Source organism: Lytechinus variegatus, chromosome 1 (genome assembly GCF_018143015.1).
Source record: "Lytechinus variegatus isolate NC3 chromosome 1, Lvar_3.0, whole genome shotgun sequence".
Lineage (NCBI taxonomy): Eukaryota > Metazoa > Echinodermata > Echinoidea > Temnopleuroida > Toxopneustidae > Lytechinus > Lytechinus variegatus.
In genome coordinates this window covers 12,054,092-12,082,018 of record NC_054740.1, presented here as the reverse complement: position 1 = coordinate 12,082,018, position 27,927 = coordinate 12,054,092, and the positions used below count along the sequence as shown (strand labels likewise).

Genomic DNA, 27,927 nt, shown 5'->3' with positions numbered 1-27,927 from the left:
TTTTAAGACGCAGCATCTAGCTGTCAGATTAAATGTTTCTCTTCATGTTTCAAACACAATACCAGGGGAAATATGCATTTTTTCTGAAGTACAATCAATGCTCAGAAAGCTTATCCCACTGGAGAGCAGTGTGGTGAAAGAGTATACAATATCGATATCAAGAAAACCTAAAAATGACATAAGGTCCATTCACTTTCCTAAATCGGCATTTTAAAAAAAAGGTATTTCATACATACTTTCACACATCAGGTAGATAAACCAAAATATATTTGTTTGATAATTTTATCTAGTGTATTAAACAAAAAAAATCACCATTTTCTTAAACAACATCATGCCCACATACTCTAATAATTTATCAACATTAGGTATTTTCAGAAATATTTTCACATGAAATACAAAAAAAATATATGAAATATCTGTTTGATAATTCATCTTGTGGTCACAAATATTTGCAACCCACAGAAGAGAGAGGGGGGCAGGTTGCTTCGTGAAGCCCCTTGTCAATGATTTTACTGACAAATTTGTTCTTAGCCAATCAGATGCAAGGACTTCAGTAACCTATAACAGTTGCTAGTACAAAAATCTTTTAATTTTCATGATAAATTCACCAGCCAGGGCTATGATCCATTAAAAGAAAAGGGTGAACAGGGGGGGGGGGTGTTTCACAAAGTATAGTGTCCATGATTTTCACTAATAAATTTGCTCTGAACCAATCAGATGCAAGAACTTCTGTAGCCTATAACAGTTGTTAATACAAAAATCACTAAATTTTCATGAAAAATTCCCCAGGCAGGGCTATAATCCATTAAAAAAAAGGGAGAACAGGGGGGGGGGGTGTTTCACAAAGTATGGTATCCATGATTTTCACTAATGAATTTGCTCTGAACCAATCAGATGCAAGAACTTCAGTAGCCTATAACAGTTGCTGGTATAATTACCGACTATTTTGTTTCATCATGACATGCTCCCCATAGCTACACCACACCACAATTTGCAAATAACATCCGATTCCTATCTTATTTGGTTCACAGGTGTTCCTTATCTATACACAGCATTTCAAAGTATTTCTTGTCCTTCCGCTCAACACCTGCGCTCATTTCTTCTGCCCCCCCCCCTTCTTTCTCTCTACCTCACTTCGAAGGTATCATTAGGTGGTTTCAGACCGCCTTAAAGTTTGTCAGCTCCAGGTATTTTGGCAATGTGAAAGCAGATTACGCGTAATCTGCGAACAAAATATATCCACTAAATACATGTAGTAGGTACTTGTCCAAATTACAAGAACTTTGGTGGGGATTTTTCCAAGGTCTTAGGTATCTTGGCAGTGTGGAGGCAAATTACGGGAACTCTTAGCTCAGCGTGTAGTTGGGTGCAGTGCCATGGGTGGCCGCTGAGCTAGCAATTCTGAATCTCATGAATTGCTTGCTTATCAGACCATACTGCGCATGCTCGAAAATTTGAAAACTTTCCCAACAGGATATGTTTCAGAACGATGTGAATGCAAAATAGTTATCGGATATTTTTAGCCTGAAAAAGTTCTCGTCATTTAACAGGGATTCTTGATATCGAGTCAGTTTGAAACCACCTAATGATTATTTTCTGCATTAATACCCACCACTGTACTGTAATGACATCAAAAAATCACGATTAAGACTTTTTTTATGTCATAATTAAGATCTTGTTTCCTTTCAAGCAATTCATCAGCAACTCTGGTTAGTATTTTACGAAGACACCAATTTATCAGTTATATTTTTAACCCAAAGACTTCCAAAGCTGCAATTCTAGACAGTAAAAATAGCCACTTGAACACATCCAAATTTTTGTAACGTGCTCCTGTGTGGAAACACTCATATATAGGCTCATAACCATAACAACCCTGAAATGAAATCTCCAACTGAAGGTGACAACTCTCACTCCCAATCCCAAAATAAACCTAAGTGGTTCCCTATCAAATAAATGAGTTTTTGCCTGACTCTGGCTCAGTGGCTGGCCATGTCTGCATGCAAGCACACCGGTGGGAGCCTCGGACAAAGGGAAGAATAAACGAAGCACAGATCAAACAGTGCGTGACTATTGGACATCCACTTTACAGAGTCCCTATATACCCCATACAGGGAAAAAAGGATGAATAAAAATTGCAATAATCAAAATCACTCCATAATTTTTTTTTCTTACTCTCCTTTTCTTACCATCTATGGAGCAAGAGAAAATGACAAATTGCAAAGGCAGGAACTTGAAATGGGATGTATTAAAGATAAATACCAGTTGTGATAATGATCTCAAAATGAGTTCAAACAAAATACAAGAAAATTACCACCCAAGTGTTTGTATGTATTTAATGAAAAAATTATGTGCCACATGGATCTTGCTAAGAAATGAGCAAAATAAGCACAGAATTCCATCAAATGTTGGGTATTTTCCCCCAAGTAATATTAATACACAGTCCCAAATATGCTTTTCTGTGTTAGTGATCATCCAAATGATCGGTTTTGAGCTACATATAAAGTTTCATGATTTCACAAAGATAAGTTTACATCAATGTACCAGATCTAAATATGGTGACAAGTTGATTTTAAAGACTTTCTCATGAAATAATTGTTTGCTGCAACAAGGTTCTTTTACGTTTAAAGATAAATTCCAGTTTTGGTAACGATCTCAAAATGACTTTTTACAGAATCTAATATAATGACCACCCAAATGTCTGTTTGTATGAATAAAAAATATGTGCCAAAGGATTCTGGGAGAAATTGTGTCATTGCTGAGAAATAAGCAAAATAAGCGCGGATTCGGTCACTTCCGTCGGGTCTTTATTCGAGCAAATAGTCCACTCACCACATGGTCTACTTTCATTTAGTCTAATGCTATTCCGTCCAATAAAATTTCATCTAACAACCATTTAGTCCATTAACCATTTGGTCCAATCATCACTTCGTCTAATCACCATTCCGTCTATGACCATTTTGTCTCATAACCCGTTGGTCTAATGTCTATTTCAATTTCATTCATTTTGCACAATTTAACACTTAGTCAAATTAGACCAAATGGTAAATGGACTAAATGGCTATTAGACCAACTTGTTATTAGACAGAATGGCATACTAAATGAAAGTGGACCACGTGGTCAGTGGACGAACTGATGGTAGACCAAATGATAGTAGACGAGGTGGCAATTGGATGAATTGGCATTAGAAGAATTGGAAATAACCGTTGAATTACTATTAAAAGGCAGCAAAATATAAAGGAAAACATATTAATGAGGGGGCATGAAGATCTGTCAAATAATAAAACATAACAAATTATTTACAATTTGATTGTGTAATATCAGATATGAGCAGCTGCCGTGTATCTCATGTATTAATAATTTAATAATTCCTTACATTTTTAATGGTAGAAAATGATTGATAATATTTTTATTCTCATCAACAGGTTAAACATGTTAAGGGTCTGAATGTGCAACCTACAACTGCCAGGTGTACTGAAGGCCCACTCACAGCGAGTTTTGTATGTGCTAGTCTTTGCATGGAGACCCAGTTCATGAGTTGTTCGTCAAGGTTTCAATAAGGGTATGTGCCTGCATACTAGATAAGAGTGATTACATTTTAATACCATTTCCCAGCATAAACTTGATGTCATTTTTATTCCGTGTGAATGCTCCATGACATCTAGGACAAGCCAGTAAGGGGTTAAACCCTAGTGCCTATCGCTCTTGCCCTTCTACTCCTTACAAGATGGAGGTCCGTCTCCGGGGAACGCACAGGGCTTTCGAAAAAGCACACTCCCAAACAACTGCCTGCCTGGCTTGCTCGCTGGCTGGTTTGCCAGGTACCGAGCTGGCTACACTCTAGCGGCAGTGCGGAGAGGAAACTTGATCTGTGCCGTCAGCCACTGATAACTGAAGTGTCAACCATGGCTGAAGATTTAATAAGGTCCCATTCACACAGAAAAATATAAGCTGTTTAAGTATTGTGGGCTAAGGAGAATTAAAAAAATTCAAGAAGTGGGTGGGCTTGAAATGAGGGAAAATCAACCTTGGTGAAAAATCACTTAAACACCAGCCTGTAAACTATTTCTTTATTCATCTTTATTTTTCAAATGGATATTCAGAGAATGGAAACAGAAAAGACAAGACAACCCTAACCACCAATATGATGTGTGCAGGCATAGAAATAAGTGGAGCCCCCCCCAAAAAAAAAAAAAAACTGACAAGACAAATGTCTGGCCCAAGCTAAAAATTGCAGAAAAATGTTTTACACACCTAAGCTGATATAAGATCTCTTTTTCAGGAGTTGGGGGAAGTAAATACTAAGACACCCCCCCCCCTCCACCCATTAAGCTATTCCTCCCTATTCTTTCCTATATGTTTTGGTATAACACTTTTGTAGCATATAGGCCTACATGTGAAATATTTTCCTGTTTGGAGGGCTCAAGCAGGCCATTAAATAAAAAAGATCATGTTTAATCTCTAGCATAAACCATGGGCTTTCGTGAAACACTCATGATGCAGGGCCCGCTGGGAAAACAGTTTTCAGAACTGAAGTGGGCTTCCCTGTGTACATATACCTATATTATTATCATTTTCATTATCACTGTTATCATTATTACTCACTTCACAAATTAGCTTTAAAATGAAGGCAACGAGCAATATGGAAAATTCAAACATAGAACTCTTTGGATTCCTCTTCTATCCACGGATTATCATTTCAAACCTTTATTTGACCTTGGCAATCATCCCCTGCAACACTGTCTGGTTTCAGAATAATCAATAGTTTTGCACTAGGAATATTGACTGAAATTCTATGGCAAGGAAGGGCATGTATGATTTTCCGAGAATCAAACCAAAGAAAAAAAATCAGACAATTCGACAATTCCCTGACTGAGCGGTGAGAGAGTAAGGAAAACGAACAGCTGTGAATGAAGTAAATGTCAAATTTTCATCAACATTTTCATTCATGCATACACTTATCTTCTTTAAAAATAATATTTTTACAGTTTTGTTTTAAAGCACAGTCACTTTGATTTGAGAAACTTTCTGCGTGGCCTTAATATTCTTTTAACTGAAAGAGAGACGGATTGCACCAATGGACATCCTTAGTGTCTCCTAAATGGATGTCACCCCGTTAACTGTACAAAAGACTTGATACCTTACAGGAATAATGTACTACAAGGTACAAATAACAATCTTTCAGAGGGGATAAGTGATAGATGCATTGCAAATATTGTGATTTTATATTAACTACTGGGTTCTGCTACGCCAAACATATACTACCAGGGCCCTGTTGCATAAATGATATTGTTCTCACTACCTTCCTAAAACTAGTTTACTGCAAACTCGTTCAACGGGTAATGAGAACGGACGAAGCGGTCTTCCAACTGGTTCATAAAACCACCTCGCGATGTAATTTTGAAGATCGTTTTGCCTCGGTAGTCTGGTTTGAGCATGAGGATGCACCCGTTCTTCTGGAAGCGATCTTCGCACATTTCGAGCATGCTAGAATGCCTACACTGCGGTTTCGAATTTCGCACGAAACATGTAACCCCACTGAGAGCATTCCCATAGCAACAAGATCGCTTTACGTGAAGTGGTTTTGAAAACCACTTTCCAGGGATCAAATGGGAATGCTGCAAAGTGATCTTCCAAACTGGTCTCCTGAACCGGTTTTCAGTAATATAGTTTTAGAAAGCGTTATGAGAATGGTGTCAAAGTTACCATTATGGTAAGTTTGCCATCCAGTGGTAACTACCATCATGACCATGGTAATGATAAGCAACAGCCAATCAGAATCAAGGATTTCGGGGAGTTACCATTGGATGGCAAAGTTACCATAAGAGTAACTTTTATGCAATGGGGACCAGATTTTAACAATCATTTTCTCCATCAATTCACAACCGGTAAAATCATTTGAAGGCATTATCTATTTGTAATTATGTATATTAGGTACATTAGGTACAAAATTAATTTTGGTTGTTTTTGTCTGTGGCACCCTATTACCCTTTTTACACAGGGTAAAATTTCCCTAACCCCGTACTGTAGGTGGGGCTAAATTGCCATTTAGCCCCACCTATAGTACAGGGTTAAGCTTAGCCCACTTTCTTTTTACACAGCATTTTTGCAAAGTGGGCTAACCCCACCTATAGTACGGGATTATTTGGCCCTGCAAAAAAGCAGGGTTATCCCAGCAATTGCGGTGCTAAGAGCGATAGTACGGGGTTAAGATCGCTAGTGTAAAACGAAAGTGGGCTAAGCTTAACCCCGTACTATAGGTGGGGCTAAATGGCAATTTGGCCCCACCTATAGTACGGGGTTAAGGAAATTGTAGCGTGTGTAAAAAGTGTATGAGTGAAGTACTTGTACTACGAATGATCGACAAAAACCACTAGTCCGGGGTTAGCGAGTTTCGTGTGTGAAAAGCAAGCATTCCTTATCCGGGGTTAGCAATAACAATTTGGCATGTGTGAAAAGGAAAAAAAATAGTACTGGGTTAAGGATAGTACGGGGTTAGCGATAGTCCGGGGTTAAGAAAATCCTGTGTAAAAAGGGTATATAGGGGTTGAGGTTATTCACAAAGTGAGACCAGCATACATGCCTAATGCCCAGGGTGCTTTATATTATATTGCGTCACTTCTAATCACAAATTTAAACCTGTGCATTACTTGTTTTCCGAAACAGGTCAGCATGAACTTGTAGTGGAAACTTTACGTAACCCCCCCCAAAAAAAAAAAAAAGGAAAGTAAACAAATAAATTAATAAATTCTTCACACATACATACAGGCTAAATGTTTTTTCCATTATGACATCAAAAGTATAGCCAATATGATCAGCACCTAAAATGCATCACAAACCTTGCGACAAAGTCCTCTTTTGGAAAAAAATGCTTAGTTCATGGTATTTAAATTTTTACACCCCACAGGTATAGTGATGATTCCAAAATGCACAACTTGAAGGTTGCATAGAATTAGAGCATGAACACATGACTTTCAATCACACTTGCCATTGGCCACTTGCCTTGAACCAGTTTTACAATTACCATAATTGTCAGTGAATATTCAAGTTTTATACTCCAATGTCTCTGGTGTGAATGCACCAAGCTTTTACGAGGGCCATCCAGTTTGAAAGCATTTCATCAAGCAAGCAATAAATTCATTTTCCTTCTGAAGGCAGTCAAGTTCACATTATTTATCCATACATGTAAATCAAAATGCAGCTGTTATCACTTCCTCCAGTTTAAAAGAAAAGAGCTGGATTCACATTACAACACTAAATATTCACAATTTTGTATTCCTCTTATTGGGAGCGGTGGGTAAACTTGTCCTATTTCATCAATAGTGTTGGAATAATATCATTTGATTTATTTTGACCAACTGACTCAATGACATCCTGGTATGGTAAATTGCCAATTCATCTATATTGCCAACTCGTCCACTCATCATATGGTCTAACTTAATCTAGTCTAAAGTAAAGCCATTCCACCCATCAACATTTAGTCCAACAACCATTCGGTCCAATAACCATTTGGTCCAATCATCACTTCGTCTAATCACCAGTTCATCTATGACCATTTTGTCTCACAACCAGTTGGTCTAATATCCATTTAATTTTCATTCATTTCCCTAATTAACACTTAGTCCAATTATAGCGAATGGTATATGGACTAAATAGCTCTTGGACCAACTGGTTATTAAACAAAATGGCGAGTGGACGGATTGGCAATTAGACCATGTGGATAGTGAACAAACCGATAGTAGACCAAATGATAGTAGACGAGTTGGCAATTGGACGAATTGGCATTAGACCAATTGTAAAAGAAACCTGGTTTTGGTTGGGGGCTGCTAACAAAAGATGTCATCACTCTCCCTTTATAATCTAGGGGCCCTCGCAGTTCAAGAGTTGCAATTAAACAACAACAAAAAATCAATCACTATGTGATTTATTTTCAAAAATGTTGATTTGTTTTAGTTGCGTTTAAATGCAAGTCTTTCTGCAACATGCTTCTGATCTTTTACCATGCTAAAACTACATTATGAAAGATCAGATAACTCATTACAAAAATGAAACATTTTTCTTATTATAATCACACAAATGAAATAAAAAAAAGTAATGTGTCATGTCCAGAGCCCGCCTCCTTCAAAATATTTGGCATATTATGCCAGTGAACCATCTACATATTTTCATTCACTATTACAACTTAGTTGTGGAAATTGATTGATTAGTGTTATTCACAATAAAGCAAAATTATGTGACTGTGCTTAATGACAGGTAGGAAATGCTGTAATAAATACTAAATAATTTTCTCCATCAAACGAGTGCTGCAAATTAATCAAACTGTGTCTCTTTCAACTGCAAATAATATCTTGACAGAAGGCAGAAGGTTATAAACAGTGACTGATGAGAATTTATGACATGCAATATTGTGATTATTATTGCCATAAATTCAAATACAATTTTTATTTCAATAAGTGAGAGAGCAAATAAAAGAGAGAACATATAAAAAAAACTGTTCCATATTTTTCTGTTCAATACAACAAAGCAATGAAAAGGGAACCAGCTTTTTTTTTCTTTTTACCTGTTTCTATCTTGAAAATCAATTCATTCTAAACAATACCTCACCACTCTCATCTATAAAGTTTTTGATTTGCCAGATATCTGGGGTTTTTTTTAATGCTAACATATACACATTTTGTTTGATTCTCTTCAAACCCATGATAGAGTACATATACATGTATACTAGCCAATGCCACACAAGTGAATAGAATAGCTACTTCTCATTTGAATGAAATGTTCATATCAAAATATGCATTTCAAGGCAAAATTAAATTTGATGAAAGGTTGTACAATATTTGTGAAGTCTGTTAGCAAGACTAAATGAAAAGCAGAATAGTTTCGAACGTGTGTATCAGGTGAGTGTTAGAAGGATCCCAATAAGGCAGTCTGCCCCCGCCCAATTTTTCTAATTAGCGCACTATTACTGATCCGCCAAATTATCCTGATCTAAACAATCTCAAGATTATTTGTAATGGAGACACAATTGTCGCGCTAGTTTACAGGATTAATCTCGAGATTGCAAAATCCCAAGTCAACTTGGGATAATTTGTAAAATAGCATGCTATTTTACAAATTATCCCACTAATTCACAGGTGGAGACACACTTGGGTTTATTCATTCACGGTGTCAGACCATAATGCATTGATGCCTTGCTCGAGCAGGAATTACTCTTCTTGCAATGGTGGAGACAGGGTTTCTTGAATCTTGAGATTAATCGCGAAGAAGGCCGATAGGGCTAAAATCTTGAGATTGAGCAAACTAAGGCTGGTGCAGCACCGCCTAATATATCCTGCCACTCCAAATTAGTATTTAATCTTCTCCGTTGATTTGATGGCGCTGCACTGTCTTTAACTGAAACTAGGCAACTTACTTATACTGAAGTGAATTCATTATTGATTCATACCCAAACTGACAGTTTATGTGTACGTATAACTCAACTAATTCCAAATATGTTCATTGAGATTAAATCATGGTTTATGTGAGTCTCTCAAGTCCAATGTGTAATGAGAACAGTGGAAGCAATCTTCCAAACCGGTTTATAAAACCATCTCGCGATGTAGTTTTCAAGATCGCTTTGCCTCGTTAAACTGGTTTTAGCGTAAGTGAAGACACAACCGTTCTTCAGAAGCGATCTTCGCACATTTTGAGCGCGCTACTCTACACACTGTATGTTGAATGCCTATGATGCGGTTTCAAATTTTGCGCGAAACATGTCACCCCACTGAGAGCATCCCCATAGCAACAAGGTCGCTTTACTTGAAGTGATTTTGGAAACCACTTTTGGGTGATCAAATGGGAACACTAGCAAAGCGATCTTCCTAACTGGTTTCCTGAACCGGTTTTCAGTAAACTAGTTTTAGAAAGCATAATGAGAACGGGGTCATATTAACAAAAAAAATGTCAAGTGCATGATGACCTTTTACACATTTTCCAGATGTAAGTATTATACATACTTTTGTGCATGGCAGTATTGACTTTTCACAACAATTTTGTTCCAAGCTGCACACACTGACACTGTCAAGTGTTAAGTATTTCCTTTGACATATGGTCAGAGTCACACAGAAATAAACAATTTCAGGGATTTTTTTCCCAATAACAGCATGAGGGAGAGAGAAACAGCCCTGGGAATAAAAAATATATACCTGGGATTTTGCTTTGATTGTGCTGGCATGGTAGAGAGTTATTGTAAGACAACAGATGTGTAATGAGAAACTTATAGGCCTATTACCCAGTATTATATTCCACAGCTCTTTGGAGCACTGGCACATTTTAATAAAACACTAAATAGTTTAAAATCATGAGAAAAAAGAGTGACTCCTCTTGCGACTCCAAAACAGGTATTTAAAAGAATAATCAAAATTCAATCATTTTTACTGACACTGTTTAAAATATTTTTAGTTTCCTCCTGCGAGATGATTTTAAATACTAAAATAGTGAAATCAAACACACATAAAATCAGACAAAATCAAACACGCATGAAAATCAGACTAAACGATCAGCAGATGAGAGTTTGATATTTGTCGATTTGACGGAAAATAACTCTTGATTGAATCATTTGTAAACGGTCAATGTTTTTCATTTCAACTGTTTTGTGAAAATGAAAAAAACTTCCAAATGCTTTCTTATTTGACACTAATTTGAAACTTGTTATTATGAAAAATTCAGTATTATCATTTTGATTTTCTCTATTTATTCATATCAAATGCTGTTCGGGGAGACTTGCCCTTTAAACGAGTAAGACATTTTGATCAGCTGGTTCTATCCTTACCCTTGACAAGCACGCAAAGAACCCTGATAAATGAAATAATACTACAATTTTCAATATTAACAAATAATCTCACTCCAAAGTTTGCCTTCAGAACGAAGCCTAAAGGAATATCCTTATCGATCAAGATGAACTTGATAGTCCAAATTCCCAAAGCCACACTTTTTCCTCCCAGTTGGCAATCCCATAGTTCATGGCAAAATGCAGTATCCCATTTTAGACAGAAAATGTCTTTACTGCTCTCATGCATGAACATGATGCTTTATGGCCGTGTTTATGCTTCCACTTTTCAGGCCAGAATCAGCGTTTCCAAACGTGATTAGTCCAAAACACGGTTGCGTCCATGCTTACTTTCATTTAAATGCTGTTTCAAAACGCCGATCGTAAACTCACAAAAAGGTGCGTTTGTAAAACTTTCGAAAAAAAGGCGCGCTCAATTTGACCTCGCTTTCCTGCGAAGCCAGCTGGAGATCGTGATGTCGCCTCTGAAAAGTAAGCATAAACAGCACTCCCAGAACCACGTTTACGATCAGCGTTTTGAATCGACGTTTGAATACGCTGATTCTGTCCTCGCAATGGAAGCATAAACACACCCTAAAACTGCAGTAACACGAATGATCCAACATGCCCCCACTATGGATTTTTTTTTAATAGTCTACTTTGTATGCTCCAAAGGAACATTATACAGATGAACTTTAACTTTAAGTTCAGAGCACTGTAACATATTGAGCCTGGGGCGTTTCTATGTCAGTAAAAAAAAATATTTATTTATAATTGAAGCCCATTTGTTGGATATTACCACAAAATAACTGCTCCTAAACCTATTTGGTCTATAGTTCAAAGCAAAATTGCCTATATTTAAAACTTCATTACAAAAATATATATCACTTTCACGAGCAGAGTCGATTGTGTGGTTATTATTGTAGCTCATTGATTTCTAGATATCTCGAGCTGTTCATGTTACTGATTTTAAGGAAGTTCCCCAGCTCTGTTTGTGCGCATTCCTATCTGCGCATTTTTTTACACCATGCACGTGACGTCACAATAAACAAACAGGTGAGCAATCAGCTAGAGATATCAGCTGACTGTTCCAGTCATGGGCACTCTAACAGAAAATCTTGATGTGTTATTTTACGAAGCTATAAACTGAAAATAATCTATGGACAATTTTTTTACGCCTCTACCTCTTCAGAATATCTGCAGTGCTGCAAAGCATGAACAAATATGAGATCGAGTTTTATTAAATGGGATAGTGGTGTATAATTTTTCTTTTGTGTAGATACAAGCCCTATGACGCATTTTTGTTGTTTGCAACAACAAAAGTGCAGATAGTTTGAAAACAAGCACATGAACCCCCGTTTTTTAATGTTCAAACCTCTTTAGTATACCTTTCTCTACAACCATGCAAAATTTGGTGGAAATGACATGGGTTTTAATAAAGTGCAGCATTTATTGTACTTCTTGAATTTGCTATATAAGTTTCAATCATTTTCAACTTAAAGGTGCTGCTACTCCTTAAAGAGCAAACGAATGGCAATATCAGTGAATTTTCCATCTTAAGTATATAATTCTAAACTATAATGTGTATTTTGTTGAAATTTGGATGGATTTTGACTGAGTAATAGAGGTATTAACTCAATCTTGTGATCTCATTTGGTTTAAAAATGCAAAATTATTTCTAATGTGTATTACTCGAGACCTTTCAAATGGATGAACTTAAAAGCTCAGGAGCAAAAAAATCAAGCACATGAACCCATATTAATTTTTGCATATGTAGTATACTTAGCTGCTACAGTAACTATGTAAAATTTGGTGAAAATGACATGGATTTTTGTTTTAAATGTGGAACATATATCAACTGAGATTTTGTTGTTAGATAATGGACGAAGGAGAAGTTTGTGCTTATTACAGAAACAGTCATAAATACCAATGCATTTCTCCTAACAATATGACTAAACTTTGATATAGGATATGCACATAAGATAGGATAATGATCTTTACAAGACGAATTCCCTAATACCACATTTCTTTATATCAACTCTCGATATCTCACCCCCATCCCCTTATGTTTCATATGTGACTACCCAAAAAATATTTCTTGTCACAGAGTTTGTTTAATAGTTTTTTATTTCAATTATGCTTCCATTTTAATAATTCCCCTTGACAAGTGTCATATTTGGTACCAAAAGTATTGAAGTATTAATGACGAAATGAAATTTTACACTCTAACGATTCCTTCATAAGATCATGAGTTAGCAACATGATTTCCACGCCTTCTGGCTGAACTTAGCTCCTATTCCCATGACGACAAAGCACTGATCTGTTAACGATTATGCCATTGCAGACAGCTGGGGCATTGCGATCAGATAATTTGCTTATCTCGACGGATAAGTTCATTCGCAATACTCTCATTGTGATAAACAAATTTTCTGTTCATCTTTAAGGTATCTAACACTAAAAGGAGCTTCTTGACAAATTTCAACCTTATCATATTATTGATTGAGACAGCTCACAAACACATCCAATCCCTACATTTTCCTCTACAGTTCACAAACAAATTAGCAATTTTCATCACCAAGACTACATGTACAACCAATTAAGAACATAAAAAGAACATCTAACAAAAGCCAAATAAAAATTAAACTCTCTCTCTCATTCTCTCTCTTTTCCCCTTTGCTTATCCTTCATTTCCCATAATATTCCATGTTGTGAGATATAAGTAGACTTAAGTTTTGATAAAGAATACTGTAATTAAGATTTCATTTATTTGCTTTTTTATATTGTACTTCATGAATTTTTGTAAATTCACCCCTTCAGCATGTGCTGCTCTGGTCAATGTTTATGTTATACCAATACATAAACAAACAAACAAATAAAAGGATAGATAGATGGATGGATGGATGGATGGATGGATAGATAGATTGCAAAACAATCATCCGTACTTGACCATCCTTATGTCGATGTTTCATGCGCTAGATCCATAAACTTTCGAAGTTATGATGCCAATTCAACACATATTCCCAACACGGCCACATTGACCTTAAAATGACCTTTGACCTCGGTCATGTGACCTGAAACTCGCATATGATATTCAGGCCAGGGATACATGGTTGCTCTTATGTCTAAGTTTCATGAAGTAGATCCATAAACATTCAAAGTTATGATGACAATTTCTCAAATAACCCCAACATGGCCACAGCTCATTGACCTATAAATGACCTTTGACCTTAATCATGTGACTGAAACTCAGCCAGGATCTGACTTCAGTGATACACTATTACCCTTATGTCTTAGTTTTATGAACCAGGTCCATATACTTTCTAAGTTATGATGACATTTCAAAAACTTAACCTGTGTTAAGATTTTGCTATGGAGTTCCCCAACATGGTCTAAGTTCATTGACCCTAAATGACCTTTGACCTTGGTCTTGTGACCTGAAACTCAGGCAGGATGTTCAGTAATACTTGATTACCCTTATGTCCGAGTGTCATGAACTAGGTCCATATACTTTCTAAGTTATGATGGCATTTCAAAAACTTAACCCTTGGTTAAGATTTCAATATTGACGATGCCGCCACCACCGTCGGAAAAGCGGCGCCTAAAGTCTCGCTCCGCTCTAAAGCAGGCGAGACAATAAAAACTACCACGATTCTTTTTTCCGGGAAGGTTACTTTTTTTTTGGCTGGGTGTAAAAGCATTTATCACAATATTTCTCTATCAAGCCGCTTATGCATACATACAACTGTTGGATGTTTCATTGAATAGACAAATCATGGATAAATACATAATGGTTGGCAACACCTCAAAAAAAAAAATTTACGAGGTGCAACTTGACCAAGCAGAAGTGTGTGCTTTAAGACCACTTGCTGATTCAATGAATTAGCCCACCAAATCAGAGAATATTTGGCTTATTTTCTGTTTTCGTTCGAAATGTCGAACCAAAATAATTCAGACTTATTTAAAAAAAAAAAACAGCCTGTTAAACCACATATCATCCCACAATTTAGGTGAGTGTCTATGAGCAGACCAAAATTGAAGCCAGATAAAAATATGGAGCATGTCGTACACAGTCACATAGACAAGCATCATGTCTAAGAACACCGTTTTGAATATTAAGCCCACTGTTTAAGTTTGTCACTCCAACAACTATTGTTTAAAGTTATTAAAGATGATTTAAACTTTTCACACAATTTGTTCAAATTTTTAACAACTTGTTTAACACTTTGAACAATAGCTGTTAGAGTGACAGGCTTAAACAACGTACTTTAACTTTCATACAGCATTTTTACAGTGTACATGTAATTAATGTATAAACATGCGCACCAACAACAGGCTTGAGCTTGAATTTCAAACTTCAATCTGACTTCATTCAAAGCCAGCTAGAGCAAGCACTTTGATCCGGTTAAGATACACCTACATGTATATGATTATGTCTTATGAAAATTATCTTACCTCAAAAATTTGTTCCACTTCTTTATGTTTACTATGTCCTTGATGTGTACCCTAAAAAAAAAAACAAGGGAGAGAGAAAAAAAGCAAGGTCAAATATGAACCTATTTACTTTCTCTGGATTTGTAGAAACCATTATTCAAATACAGGAACACTACATGTAGGTTTTAAAGGAATATGGTAAATGTTACAAATCTTACCATTATAATGGCCCAATTAATACATACTCAAATCAAGTAAAATGATTTTCTTAGAACAGGACATACAAATCAAAATGTACATGTGTTATAGCCAAATCATTTTAGTCTCTTACATGTTCAGATGTTGAACTGGAACATTCAAATCCTTAAGTCTAAATTGTACAACTGATAGCAATATGGAAAATATACATGTTCATGTATTTGCCCCTTCATACCTGTTCGACAGGAAATTTCCCTTTTTTAAAGAAATGTGGACATTTGTAATCTAAGCCACAGAAATAGATATAAAGACTGACCCAAGTGAAGACATAAAATGTATAAGGTTATAAATTACTGAAAATGACCAGTGAGTAGCCATCTTTTTTCAAACAAATGAAGTATTGAAAAACAACAAAACACACTCTTAAAATAGTTGGGCAAAAAATGACAATTTTTAACCAACCCTGGGCAACATACTGTCCACACAACTATTGGTTAAAATCTGCCCAAATTGAGTAATAAAAAGTAATATTTGGGTAATAAATTTTCTCAATTGGATAATTGCCCAAAATATATATATACAGTGCGTCCCAGAATAAACGAAACCGAGATTTAGCGATCATTTATCATAACTTAATCATAAATAGAATAGACAAATGACCTACCAATTTAAAGCTTAGAATCTCCTCTTTCATCTGATATTACTTAGGTTATTTCTTATTCACGCATGAGTGAGCAAAAACAATTTGAAGAAAGGAGACCAAAAACTCATTTGGCGGGGAGTATCTGGGTTTCAAAGAGAAAACCACATTTCTGAAAAGTTCAATATCTGCTCTTTAATTTGGTACCTCAATTACAGAAAATGGTCAAGATATGAAAAAGTTCTGGCCATTTGAAATAAGGCTTGTATTTCCATAATTTCATGAGATAAACGTGTTTTCACCGGTTTCCTACAGAAGCTTTTGCATCATGTGCATGGTGAACAAAAGATTTAATGCATGGCTGATCGCCAACAAAACGGAGTGTCGAGTGAGTTTGAAAGCCAGCCTGGAGAACCTCTTCATTTTATGAAATTATTGAAATTCAAGCCTTACTTCAAATGACCAGAACTTTTTTATTTCTTGACCATTTTCTGTAATTGAGGTACCAAATTAAAGAGCAGATATTGAACTTTTCAGAAATGTGGTTTTCTTTTTGAAACCCAGATACCCCCCGCCAAATGAGTTTTTGATATCCTTCCTTCAAATTGTATTTGCTCACTCATGCGTGAATGAAAAATGATCTAAGTAATAACAGATGAAAGAGGAGATTCTAAGCTTTAAATTGGTAGGTCATTTGTCTATTTCATTTATGATTAAGTAATGATAATGATTACTAAATCTCGGTTTCGTTTTTTCTGGGACGCACTGTATAGGCCTATATATATATATATATTTGACCAACATACATTAGCCAACACAATGCACAATATGTTGCCCAACATTTTAAGTGTGCACTTGATCACTAAAACTTATCATTTTCTTTCAAACTTGTCTTACATCAATCAGTAGCAATCAACATGAAGAATACGAACAATGAGGTCACAGCCTGCTGTCCAAACCGTGATGAGTCAACAGTTCTTTGGTTATCATGTCAAAACATGCACGCTTGTTGACCTGGTAACGGTAGGGGTGATACCGACCGCAAAGTTGAAGAATCGCTCAAAGCAATGATCACATGAATTATTAACCCTGCCAGTGCCACAAAAATTTATGGAAATATGTCTAAAAGAGTGATTGCATGCAGTGACAGTTTTACACGTCTCGTTTTTCAACATGACATCTATAATTTTGACCTTCTTTTAATATTCCTTTGAGAAAGTGAAGAATTTGATTTCTTTTATATATTCAACATCAATAATGTGGAGCGTCATGGCCCAGTGGATTAGTCTCCATACTTTGAAACAGAGGGTCGTGGGTTCAAATCCCAGCCAAGGCGTAATTTCCTTCAGCAAGGAATTCATCCACAGTGTGCTGCACTCGACCCAGGTAAGCTGTGGGTACCTGAATAGGTAGCCTAGCTTAGGCCGTGTTTATGCTTCCACTTTTCAGGCCAGAATCAGCGTTTCCAAACGTGATTAGTCCACCACACGGTTGCATCCATGCTTACTTTCATTTAAACGCTGTTTCAAAATGCCAATCGTAAACTAACAAAAAGGTGCATTTGTAAACGTCATCTGACTAGAATCACGCTTTCTGGGGAAGTATAAACAGAACCACGATCGCAAACGTGTTTAAATGACGTAATTTGGTACATGCTTCCGGTGAGATGAAAATCCGCGGGCAAATACAGTTGCATTGCTCCATGGTCGCATGTTACCTGCACGCATTTTCCTTGTTTTGCATGTATAGTACTATTACTAGTATTACTCTTCCAATTTGTCATCACGATGAACGTTCAGGGATTTACACCAAAAAAAAAGACCTGGAACATGAGTCATAATGAGGAGACATCGCCAGATGCCTCAGTAGCATAAACAAATAGATATTTTATTATTTTGTATACTTAATATTAATTTTTTTCTTACATTTTTTCTTCCCCATAACAACACTCGGAAAAAAACTTTCAAAAAAGGGCGCGCCCAATTCGACCTCGCTTTCCTGCTCAACAAAAATTACGATGCGAAGCCAGCTGGAGATCGTGATTTCGCCTCTGAAAAATTAAGCACAAGCAGCACTTCCAGAACCACGTCTACGATCGCGTTTTGAATCGACGTTTGAAAACGCTCATTCTGTCTTCGCAATAGAAGCATAAACACACCCTTAGCCGGATAATAATGATTGCAGGGCCCGCTGGGAGAACAGTTTTCTGAACTGTAGTGGCTACCCTGGATAAACATACTGTTATTATTATAATTATTATCATAATAAATGTTTTACTAGGGAAAAAATTGCATGGGGACTGAGGCCGATTTAGCCCCCAAAGCGCTCAAAAGAGCCCTGAAAACTACAAATGGAGTCTTGGAAATCTCCATTTATCACAATGTTCAAGCTTAATATCCAATGTTGCAAATTTAGGCAGCAAGTTATGAAAGGTAGCCCCTGAAAATAAAAAAGAATATGTTTTGCCTTGTGTTTAAAGGTATTAACTTTGTGAGCAGCCGATTTAAAAAATTCTCAAACCAAGATGAAACATGTGTACCAGTGCATGTATTGAAAACAACCATTATTGAGAATGAAAAGCTGAAACTACAAGGCAAACCCCAATTTTGTACTATTTACAATAGGCGTCTTATAGACGCCTAAATAGTACACATAAGCGTATGGGATGAAATTAAGATGGTGTTTCCGGTCACTTTATATTTCAATTTTTGAAGCACAAAATAATTATTTCCGAAAGCAATTTTTTCTGGGCTTCATTTTTGTAACATATCCTAGACACAGGTGACAAGTGTGACCTTCTAGCTCAGATTTTTAAAAGTCAAACCAATGTTAACCAATCACTTTAAGACACAAAATGTGCTTATATTATACTAATCATAAACCTCCTTTATATAGCAGATTCATTATAATTATCATATATCCTTCATCATTGTTGTTGCTGTAGTCATCATCGTCGTCATTGCGCTGTAATCATCACCAACGTTAGTATCATTACCATCATCATTGTTACTATTATAATCATATTTTCCTTCCATCTTTACACTCCCCTTTATAATTCTCTTCTTGTACATTGATAAAGTGCTTAGACTAGAGGTTAGCAAATCCATGATAAATTCACCACATCACATATTGTTCAGGGAATACCTGGCAGAAAGGGACCTTGCAGTTGCAGAACCATAACTTTAGGTGGTTTCAAACCGCCTTGATCACAAGAATCCCCGTTAAATTACGAGAACTTTTTTAGACTAAAAATACCCATTAATTTATTCCTGCATTCACACCGCCCTGAACCATACCCTTCGGGATAAGTTCCTGAAGTTACGAGCATGCACAGTATGGTCTGATAAACAGGCAAGGCGCGAGATTCAAAATCACTAGCCCAGCAGCCATCCACGGCGCCGTGTTTAACGACACGCTGGGCTAAGCCTAAAAGTTCCCGTAATTTGCTTTCACATCGCCAAAATACCTGCGACCTTGGAAAAATCCCCGCGAAAGTTCTCGTAATTTCGCCAAGTACCTACTATTTAGCGGGTGTTTTCTTTCGGGGAAATTACGCGTAGTTTGCTTTCACATTACCAAAATACCTGGTATTTTCTGATCGGGGTAAATTTCCCGATCAGAGAATACCTGGAACTGACAAACTTCGAAGCGGTCTGAAACCACCTTTTGTTGTTTTTTCTATAGACAGAGAGAATTGAGAAATGAAGTGGAAGGAAGAATCAAACAAAGCGAGAAACCAAAATGCCATTACTGACTTCAAGCATCAGATCCTTTCATGCTCAACTGAACAATCCCGCTTTCTAGCTTCTCCTATTAATTTTTTTTTTCTCATGATACATTTCTTTCTCTTGCCAGTTCAACTAAAATTCAATGAATTCAACGACAGGAGTCCTTTTCTGAGAATGCAATAAGATACGATGGTTTAACGCACCAGAGAAATTCTTACAATTAGCTAGCATTCGAAATCAACAACAATCAAAATCAATGAAATTTTCTATTAAGTCATGATATTTGCGGAGCCATGTCCCTATCCTTCCCTAATGGATCTGACATTTGAATGGGGAATCCTCATAAGATCTATTTTCAGCTGAAGTATTTCAAGTACTTGCTCACAGATTTAGATCCTCAATCGTAATCAGAAATGCATAATGCATCTTTTTTTTCACATTGATGTAATATTCAAATGCTATGACAACTCTCCACTTCTTTTACAATGGCCATGAAATTCATCTTGATCTACATAGGCCTGCATCACAAGAATGTATGGAATAGATTCAGCAGAAGAGAAATGGAAATACCACGTCATTCATGAAATATATGTACATTTACCAGTATGAAACAGCTTTCACCCCCGGTGGGTGTTTCCTAAAGCTGTTCATCAGTTAAGAGCGACTTTAAAAAAGACTAGTGAACCTTTCCTACGTGCTAAATAATCACCAAGGAGCATTTCATGGTGAATATCATTTACCACAAGAAAGGATGACTAGTCGTTCTTAAAGTCACAAACAGCTCTATGAAACAACCACCAGAATGTTTTAGCGAGCGCATGCCGATATATTCATAAAAAGTCATTTTCTCATTTGTTCCAATTTTCAGATGTACAGCATTCCATTCTTCATACCAAAACCATAATATATCAAAAATCAAATTCTTTGTAATCAAATTTGTATCAAGAAATCATAAATAGTGTTGTTAACAATACGCAATTCTTCATATCAAGAAACAGGAGTCAATGAGAGAGTTTAGCTTGCTATGCATACATTACATCAGCATAATATGGTGATGTAACATACGCATATATTATACATGTACATGTATGCTGGTTTAAATATCCTGGTGGTGTTTCACAAAGATTAAAGTATGACCTGAGTCGACCTTAAATGCCAACACGTATGTGATATGCATCGCGCAATCTTAATGATTAATACTTAGTAGTGCACATCTTCTTGGCACGCACTGACCAATGCAATCATGCTTTTTATAACGCACGCAACCAGTCATTTAAGTGCGACTCTATAAAGTCATACTAAAATCTTCGTGAAACAACCCCCCCCCCCCCCCCCCGGTGTGATAGCCTCTTTAGAGCAGAGCTGCCAATCTTAATTTTGAAAAAAATCATATTCTTTATTTCTTTTTATCCTATTTTCAGGCCTAAAATCCCATTTTAATTAAAATTTTGAAAAACATACCAAAAATCATCATTCTTTATAGAAGTTCTAAAATCCTATTTTCAGGAGGAAATCCAATTAAGTGTTTTTTCCCCCTACAAAATCCTTCCAAATAGGATTAAATCATACTCATTGTCACCTCTGTAACCTGAAGAAATCCATTGCCATAATTTCTAACATTACCATATTGCCTTTCGAGTTTTGACCTTATCATTGCATATTAGAGTGCCACCATCAATCAACAACAGTAGAGCAGGCCTATGCACCTACATGTACATGTATCACCTATAATAGCAATTATTTGGTAAGAATCATAACCCTATGCCAGACATATTCAGAATTCTCTTAAAAGAGTCAAGATTAAAGAACATTTCACCCCTCTAAGGACATTGACGTTGACTTGAGTGTTTCCCAACGTCACCGTGACGTCACCTCTCTCCTCGTATCTACAGGAGCTCTCTCTCCCGATATCCAAGTACCCTCGTATGAACCGTGAGCAGTCAGGTTCACTATGGTTTCCGGTCTTCTGATTATATCCCCCCTCATCCCGCATCCCACTCACCTATTAAGACCCTCATCTTTTCTTTTCTGACTAGTTAGTCCTTCACTATTGAGCTAGAGCGATACAAAAATATCACAGGAATGCCAGGAACCATTATCAGGCATACTTTCACCTGCCTGATCAAGAAAAGTACTTACAATACAGGATACTATTCTAATCTCAAACTAGATTCATGATCATAACTTTATTGTTAATGGAAACCAGTTCAGGGAACTAGTTTGGAAGATTGTTTTAATAACGTTCCCAAATGATCAGCGTGAAGTGGTTTTCAAACCCACTTCACGGAGAGTGGTCTTGTTTCTCTGGGAACACTCTCAGTGGGGTGAAATGTTTCGCGCAATATTCGAAACTGCACCGTGGACATTCTACACTCAGTGTGGGGAGTAGCTTGCTCAAAATGTGCGAAGATCCCTTCCCGAAGAACGATTGAGTCCTGACTTATGCTAAAACCAGTTTTAACAAGGCAAGGTGATCTTGAAAACTACATCGCGAGGTGGTTTTCCACACTGGTTTGGAAGATCACTTCCATGATCACTTCTCAATGACCGTTCTCAATATGTATTACACTGGTTTTCACTTAACTAGTTTTAGGAAGGTAGTGAGAACATTGTCTATGATCAGGACATGATACATAAACCTCATCGGGGGCACGTCATACAAAGTTACGATTGATTCGATCAATTGCAACTATGGACGGCCAGCAACATCAACATCAATTATGCATGTTTGTTCAAAATGTTTTCTAGCTATGATGTATGTTCATGCATTCATTGTTTCCTTGAAAATTCACTGCACTTTTCTTTGCATTCAAAGGACATTGTGCAACTTTTTCATAGAAAAATTTATGACACTGATGCATTTCCATTGAGTTACGATTGATCGGACCATCGTAACTCTTTGTAAGACGGGGCCCTGAACATACTAAATATTTTTTATGATCGAGCAGGTTTAAACTTTAAAGACCCCTTCTGTGTTCCAAAATAATCTGAGGAATTAAAGAACATCCCCCCTCTAAAGATCTTCTATTAAAGGGATGGTCCGGGCTGAAAATATTTTATCTTAATACATACATGTAGAGTAAAATTCACTGAGCAAAATGCCGGAAATTTCATCTAAATCGGATAACAAATAATAAAGTTATTGAAGTTACAAGTTTGGCCATATTTTGTAAAAACAGTCGTCATGAATATTAATTAGGTGGGCTGATGATGTCACATCTCCACTTTTCGTTTTCTTATGTTATTACATAAAATCATATTTTTTCATTATTTCATACTAGTGTGAATAATATGTCTCCCTTATATTATAATGAAATAAGTTGCAGCAATAAATATCTAATGCACTAAATCACTTGTCAATCCAATTTTTCTAATTCTTGGAGGAAAAATTTTAATAAACCTAATTTCATATAATAAAATACAAAAGAACAAGTGGAGATGTGACATCATCAGCCCACCTAATGAATATTAATGACGACTGTTTTCACAACATATTGCTAAAATTTAAACTTCAATAACTTTGTTATTTGTTATCTGACTTTGATGAAATTTTCGGCATTTTGCTCAGTGAATTCTACTCTCTTTTTTAAGCTATACATATTTTCAGCCTGGATCATTCCTTTAAGACAAGGGCTAATAAATCACAAATTCTATTTTAGGGGACCAATCAATGACAAATTTGTATAAAATGCACCTCTTCTTACAGACTTTTCTGGCTGCAAACAGATTCAATTTCAGATAAATGCATATACATGGCAAATTACAGTCTATTTCTGATGCTCACCATGAACACCATAAAACATTACCACTTCCATGTAACTGAAACTCTTCAGACAAAGTACTTCAAAGCTAATTAATTTTAATGGGAAATAGTTGGAAGCAAATCTTGATGTGTTTATCAGACACTACAACTTGGTTAAATTTAGAACAAAGTTTAAATAATTCAGGCTTGCTTGAAATTGTATTCACTTCTCTACCACATGCTTTTCTTGATATAACTATCAAACACAGAAAACAACATGTAGAACTACAAACGAACAGACATTTTTCAGTAAACTTATCTGATCTTCATTTGCTCATTACTCTGTAATTATACATTTTTCTGATATCATTTACTTTTTTATAATTCTGTGTAAGTTTTGTTCAATTTCTAAACATTTTATTTTCTGTTGTTACCAATACCAGGAGCCCGTTGCAGAAAGAGTTGTAATCAACCGCAACTCTAAAAATCATGTGCAACTTCATTTTCAACCAATCAACAATGCGCATTTTGGACTTGCGGTTGATTTTTTGACTTGCGTTTAAATGCAACTCTTTCTGCAACGGGCTCCAGAGCATAAATGTACCAAATCAAAGAATCTATCACATTGAAGCGTATGCACGCTTCAAGCGCACACCAAATCACAGAATTACTTCTGACCACTAAACCAAGGGAAGAAAAAAAATAGTTAGCTCTTACAACTAACTCTGAAAGAAATAAACTCCCTCATTAGAATTGGTTTCACAAGCTATTCAAAGTATATGTACCTGCATTCAGTCGGTCCGTCAGTACTCAAAAGTTTTAAAATCTGATTTTATCTCCATGAACAGGGATGGACAATTTTACCTCTTTTTTTTAACAGGCAAAGCCCTCAAGATACCTGTATAAATTCATATATGTATGACACAGAAGCCATTAAACTTCATGTACATGTATGACCTGTGTTTCCAGGGAGCATTTCAAAAAACAAATACATGTGATGAGTGATTTCACCGTCTCTTTTTTTTTTTGCTTTGAGCCAATCAAATGCAAGGATTTCAGTAGCTTACAACAGCCAGCCAGTGAGAATCACTGCTTATTTGTTTCATGAAATGCTTCCCAGGAGGTGGACTCAGGCTTCCTCTGCCTCCAGAGCAGGCTCAATGTACTGGATGTGAAACATCAGAATTTCTGAAGAACTGGACTGAGCCCACCTGCATCTCAGTCCATCTCTCTACGAGGTTTGAGGCCATCCAGAGACTGGACATATTGTAGGGTTCTATGACATTTGCCCTGGCGACAATTGCTTCGATGGAAAATCTGCACGTTAATCCAAACATAAAATCTAGTATCCAAAACTAAATAAACCCTAATCCTTATGCTTACCTCATTCTGAACCAAACTCTATTAAAATCCTAACTCTAAGCCAATGTCCTCTGAGATATTAAGACAGGAGAAAATGTTGCAGGAGCATATAGTGTATGTTGTGTCTCCTACAACTGGTATATCTAACACCATAGTAGGCTCAGGCTAGATTATGAAAATCATTTCAAAATTATGAAAATGTTCATACCTTTTTAGGAATATCCAGCCTGGGGCGTTGCTTAGTATCTCCATCTCGATCCTTCTTTACTTCTCTCGCTGGGTTTGGGGTGGATCTTGACTGAAAGTCTGCTATGATATCCGGCATAGGGGAAATAAATGGCAGTTCTCGGAATGAACCAGTGTCCTTTTTGCTGTGACCACTAGCCTGTTTGCTATCCTTTTGTTCACTTTTAGCACCACTCTGTTTCGAGGGATAGTTTGTGATACTGTGACACGTCTCTGTCAAAAGGCCGTTGGGGTGGAGAACTGTTTTGGAATCAGAGGCGCTGGAATTGGAGGAGCTGCTGCTGCTCCCTCTACTAGTAGAGCTTGATGAGGAAGGGCGGGAGCTTCCTGGCTTGGAAGCTGATGATGATGACGTTGTACTATGTTGCTTTGATGGCTGATTCGATGATGATTTTGACTGCGAACTACTAGATTCCACAGAGCTTCCCGATCCTTGAGCCTTGGGTCTAACACCAGAGGAACCATCTTTAGACCGTCTCTGACTGCTATCCTTGGATTTATCGTACATTGAAGGGTGGGCTGATTTAGAAGACGAGGTACCTGCTGACGACGATGACAACTGCGAAGCGGTTCCAGACTCGCGCTTCACACCCTTGGAAGAGGACGATGAAGTGCCAGCTGGGGCCGGCTTCGAGCTGCCATGTCGATGCAGTGATGACGCCTCAGCCGGACTGTTCTTCACCTGGCTACTGGATTTCCCACTGCTACCAGGCATTGAAGAATGCTGCCCTGTTGACTTGGTCTGTCCATGCATGACAGGAAAGTGGCTGATGTTCTTGTTCTCTCCCGGTAAAGGTGTTTGAGGTTGGTACCCGACGCCAAGGAGGCTCGATTCATGCGATTTCCCTTTAAAGTTGTCATACAGGCCTAAAGTATTTTGGACAGTTCGGCTGAGATCATCCTTGGTGTCAGACTGTAACGAGACAGAAGCAGACAGCATAAGGGGAGAATATTTGGTGATGTTACATGAAATAAAATTTGTCGAAGGCTATTCAGAGGGTCATTGAGACCAATCAATAAGGCATCTACTGCCATGGGTTAAGTAGCCTTAATCAATGCCAGAAGACTCTCATTTTTAAGTTGCGTGAGTAAACCACTTGGCCAATCTCAATAGTCAAAAGTTGGATTTCATAGTTGCCTCTTTATTAGATTTTGAAGAAAATATTTGGCATAATTTTCTTCAGCAAGAAATTTATCCACAATGTGCTGCACTCAACCCAGATGAAGTAAACAGATACCTGGCAGGTACTTATTCCTTGAAATGCAGTGCGCATACATGTAATAGCCAGGGTAATTATGATTCATTTCTGTAGAGTGCTTCTGATAAAGTATTATTAAGCACTGACAATCATTATTTTATGATTTGTAAAATCTGTTTTCCTGTAAGGAGCCATACTAGCTTTTTGTTCAATTTGCCTATCACAATGTTGAATAAAAATATAGGTAAGTTTCCCATTATTGTAACTACCATGAAAGCTTTGTTGTTGGCTATCTATTACCATAGTTTGTAGCTCTTTACGAAACAGATCCCTGAATATTTTACTTTCAGGGGATGCCTATTACGTTAGGAGGTGGATGCATCCTCCCCCCCCCCCCTTTTTTATCCACATTAATGGCAACAGATCTACAGAATAAGAATGGCTGACTCTTCCTTAAAGTGTCAATTACCTTGACTGGGGTTCCAAAGATGGGTCCACTGGACTCTACCTTGATCGGTGGGGCTTGTACCCGTTTCCTTCGGGCTGCATCCCGCCTGTGATCTTGCAATTGGTCACGCCCAGCCATTCTGTAAACACAAGGAAAGAAAAAAGAAGTGTAAATGGACGTGATACACAAGCTGAACAGCAAAAGGTGTCCAGTGACCATTTTTCAAGAAGTATGTAAGTGTAATAGCTACTGTTATTCCACTCATTATTTGGTAAACAAAGCCAGTTTAACAAAAAAAAAATATTGCAGTGCAATTAGTGTGTCCACTACCGTACATATTATCAATACACTTTATGATGATCATACTCTCTGGCATATAATTTACCTTTCAGGGCCCCAACCACTAAGGTATTTGTGTAATTTTGATAGATAAGATGAAAGGTAAACAAAAGCATAAGGCAAGTACTACTGTATGTAACAGAAATGGGAAATATAGCCATGAGTAATATAAGTTGTGAAAAAAAGAAAAATTTAACAATATTATCCATCTATCATTTTCTTCATACTAATGATACAAAACCAACGAGGTCAGGATAAGCTGAAGGTGAAATGATAAATGAGACCATCACAGAGCAACTACAGATAACAATGGCCCTAATCAGACTTCTCCGTGAGTAAAAATCAAGTTTGGCCGCTGACTTCCAAGCATTTGTAATTTCCATCTCTCGTTCAGTGTCAGAAGAGCAAATACAAGCCTGGGCTCTTTGAAAGACAGAGGATAAGAAGGGTTTCTTGAACTTAATTTGCTCAGCTGCCACTATTCACACGGTCTTTACTAAAGGTGGCTATTTGGAAGCCACTTGATGTTTCGCTGTTCCCGATATCACTAGATTGGATAATATTGTATAATGTAGTCTGAATCAACAAGCTTTTCTTCCGTTCTTTTTGTTTTCACTTGTTTCACATGCATACACATGCTATCTTGCCAAATGTCTAGCACTGCATTGGGAGCCACCCCCCCCCCCCCCCTGGAAAATCAAAAAAAAAAAAAAGAAATGTGCTTCTGTCCAAAATTTTGAAAAAATGTGATCGTAATGATACTTCCAAAAATACATGAATGTCTTTATTTGTT

At 36.9% G+C, this 27,927-nt stretch overlaps 1 protein-coding gene across 1 annotated transcript in view; it reads right to left on the bottom strand.

The window, feature by feature from the left end:
• LOC121430529 (suppressor protein SRP40-like) overlaps positions 1–27,927 on the bottom strand; it is a 59,172-nt gene that overhangs the window by 18,171 nt on the left and 13,074 nt on the right. Inside the window, exons 2-4 of the mRNA XM_041627862.1 lie at positions 26,817–26,934; positions 25,111–26,061; positions 15,254–15,304 (exon numbers count right to left, since the gene is read on the bottom strand). Of these exons, the coding sequence (XP_041483796.1) occupies positions 15,254–15,304; positions 25,111–26,061; positions 26,817–26,933 (1,119 nt within the window). The 5' untranslated portion in view covers position 26,934. The remainder of the gene's footprint in view (positions 1–15,253; positions 15,305–25,110; positions 26,062–26,816; positions 26,935–27,927) is intronic.